Source organism: Mandrillus leucophaeus, unplaced genomic scaffold, assembly GCF_000951045.1.
Source record: "Mandrillus leucophaeus isolate KB7577 unplaced genomic scaffold, Mleu.le_1.0 Scaffold105, whole genome shotgun sequence".
Taxonomy (NCBI): domain Eukaryota; kingdom Metazoa; phylum Chordata; class Mammalia; order Primates; family Cercopithecidae; genus Mandrillus; species Mandrillus leucophaeus.
This window is the reverse complement of record NW_012098654.1, coordinates 1,104,711-1,107,642: the sequence shown is the minus strand read 5'-3', so window position 1 is coordinate 1,107,642 and position 2,932 is coordinate 1,104,711. Positions and strand designations below refer to the sequence as shown.

The window sequence follows — 2,932 nt, the reverse complement described above, 5'->3', positions numbered from 1 at the left end:
CAGGCGCCCGCCACCTCGCCTGGCTAGTTTTTTGTATTTTTTTAGTAGAGACGGGGTTTCACCATGTTAGCCACGATGGTCTCGATCTCCTGACCTCGTGATCCGCCTGTCTCGGCCTCCCAAAGTGCTGGGATTACAGGCTTGAGCCACCGCGCCCGGCCAAGAATATTCTTAAAAATTTTTGTAGAGGCAGGGTCTTGCTGTGTTACCCAGGCTGGTCTCAAACTCCTGGCCTCAAATGACCCTCCTGTCTCAGCCTCCCAAAGTGCTGGGATTACAGGCATGAACCACCATGCCCAGCTGGTTCCTGAGGAACTCACTGTGGGAATACTACTTTTTTCTTTTTTTTTTTTTTTTTTTTTTTGAGACAGAGTCTCGCTCTGTCGCTCAGGCTGGAGTGCAGTGGTGCGATCTCGGCTCACTGCAAGCTCCATCTCCCAGGTTCCCGCCATTCTCCTGCCTCAACCTCCCGAATAGCTGGGACTACAGGCGCCCACCACCACGCCCAGCTAATTTTGTTTTTGTGTTTTTAGTAGAGACGGGATTTCACTGTGTTAGCCAGATGGTCTGGATCTTCTGACCTTTTGATGCACCCGGCTCAGCCTCCCAAAGTGCTGGGATTACAGGCGTGAGCCACCATGCCCAGCCCACTGTGGGAATACTTCTATTAAGCACCTGCTGTGTGTTCTGAATAGGACAGCCAGGGTCCACCTCTTCTCTCTGGGCTTGTTGAGAAGAGGGGTGCCCCGCCTGACAGTGTGATGGGACGGGGAGGCCTCAATGCCATTTGGCCATGTGAGCATTCTTAGTCCAAGGTACACATTATATACTGCCTTCTTTCCTCTCTGTCTTTTAACATTTCCAAACCTACACTCTGTGATATCTAGCCTCACAGCTTACATCACAGCTTAATGTCCTTGCAGTTAAGATACCCAGCTTTCTGTTTTCCCCACAGTAAGCTGCACATAGTCATAGCGAATTTGGGAAAGATGGAAGGAATCATCCAGCCTCGTGGTTCAGAGCCCAGCTCTGCCAGAGTCAGCCGTGCAAGCCTGTTTTCCCATCTGTAACGTGGGGAGAAGAGCACTGCCCAGCCCAGAGGGCCACTGCAGAGATTCTGAGAGAACCTAGGAAGCGCTGCTCGGCACCACCTGCACACGGGGAGGCCTGGCGCTGCAGCGGGCACCCTCATCACCATAGGGAAGGCCCAGCTGCCCCCGGGGAGGCCTGTTCTCCTAGGCAGGGTGTGGGAAAGGAGTTGGCCTCTGCTGCTTTCTGGGAGAGCCAAGGCCACCCCATGGAGTGCTGACAGGGAAGCCTTGTCTCCAGTGGTTCCCCAGGTGGGGCCTTGCCCTACCCCCTCCTCTGACCTCCACTCACTCATCCCTTTGACCCACAGGTGCACGTTGGGGGCAGCCTGGCCGTCCTTGGGGGAAAGCTGTACGTCTCTGGGGGATATGACAATACGTTTGAACTCTCGGACGTGGTAGAAGCCTATGACCCAGAGACTCGCGCATGGAGCGTGGTGGGGCGGCTCCCAGAACCCACCTTCTGGCATGGCAGCGTCAGCATCTTCCGCCAGTTCATGCCCCAGACCTTCTCAGGTGGGCGCGGCTTCGAGTTGGACAGTGGCAGCAATGACATGGACCCGGGCCGACCCCGGCCACCGCGGGACCCTGATGAGCTGCACTAGCCCCGGTCTGGCCCTGCATGGGCCTTGGTGCAGGTAACTGGCACCTCTGCGGGGCAGTGCCCCACTCCTTTGTGCACAAGGACAGGTTGGGCTCACAGGAGGAGCACAGGCTCTTGGGTGGCCGAGCAAGCCCAGGATCCATTACCTGGAAGGTTTCTGTGCCTTGAAAGCCTGATCTGAGGCCATCGGGAACGCCCTTCCCGCAGTTGAGGAGGAGCTACTTTCCTGCTGGCACGTTTCTGGGTCTTGGAGGTCACCCCCACCCTGCGGATCACAGCTCACCCACGCGCCGCACACCCCTCCTGCTGCTGTCATCTGCACCTACTTGCTCCCACGCTGGGAGAGGAGGACAACTTGGGAGGGACGCGTGAAGGGAGGGGGGGTCCTCCCATGAGGCTGAGGATGACCTGAACCTGGAGCAGCGGACCAGACACCAGGCAGAGACTAAAGTGGGCTCCCAGATTCCACATCCAGAGGTGTGGGGAGCCTGCCTCCCTAGCTCCTGGCCCCTGCCAAGGGCTTGCTTCAAAACACCTCAGAGTGCTGGTCTCCAGAGGCTGCACCCAGGACAGTGGGACATGAGCAAGGGTGTGGGCTGGGAGGGTGAAGAGGATGTGGCCATATCAGATGCTGGACCTCCCCAGCCATAGTCCCCCGCTCCCGCCCCGACTGGCTGTTGTGTCCTCACCTCTCACCCTCTCCTTCACCGGCCTGGGACAGAAGCCCAGGGGAGGTTTCAGCACCAGGTCATAGCTCCTTCCCAGGAGGCCCTGGGAGGCGGTCATTGACACCCAGCCAAGCAGACAGCTGTGGGTGCCCGAGCCCTTGCTGGGCCTGCGCATGAGGAGTCCCACCGCTTCCAAAGGAAGTCCTGGGTAGGAGGTGGCCTTGGTAGTTGGTTCCAAAGTTGAAAATGCTTGCAGTTTGACCTTAGAAGAAGAAGTGGGAAGAAGAGGGAGCTCTACAGGGTCAGCTTTGTTCCTTTTTTCAAGTCTAGAAAGTCCTATTGCCAGAGCTTTCTGCAGGAGCTCCCGGGCGAATGCCGCAGCTTGGCAGCCCCGGGTTTTCTCTTAGAAATGGTCAGTTTCCCCTCAAAGTACCCAAAGTACCCTTGGCTTGAGTTTTTGTCCTTGCCTCCCTTTTCAGAGGAGAGGGCGTTTACACTGCATCTTCCTCGTTAAAGAAGATTAAAGCAAATGTGTGTTGCCTTTTCTAGTGAACTAACTTGTAGAGATGTTC

The 2,932-nt window shown here is 56.7% G+C and overlaps 1 protein-coding gene across 1 annotated transcript in view; it reads left to right on the top strand.

Moving 5' to 3' along the window:
- The window catches only part of KLHL21 (kelch-like family member 21), an 8,085-nt gene extending 5,698 nt beyond the window's left edge, over nucleotides 1-2,387 (top strand). The window contains exon 4 of the mRNA XM_011981332.1: nucleotides 1,400-2,387. Coding sequence (XP_011836722.1) covers nucleotides 1,400-1,693 — 294 coding nt within the window. The 3' untranslated portion in view covers nucleotides 1,694-2,387. The remainder of the gene's footprint in view (nucleotides 1-1,399) is intronic.
- The last annotated feature ends 545 nt before the right edge of the window (nucleotides 2,388-2,932 follow it).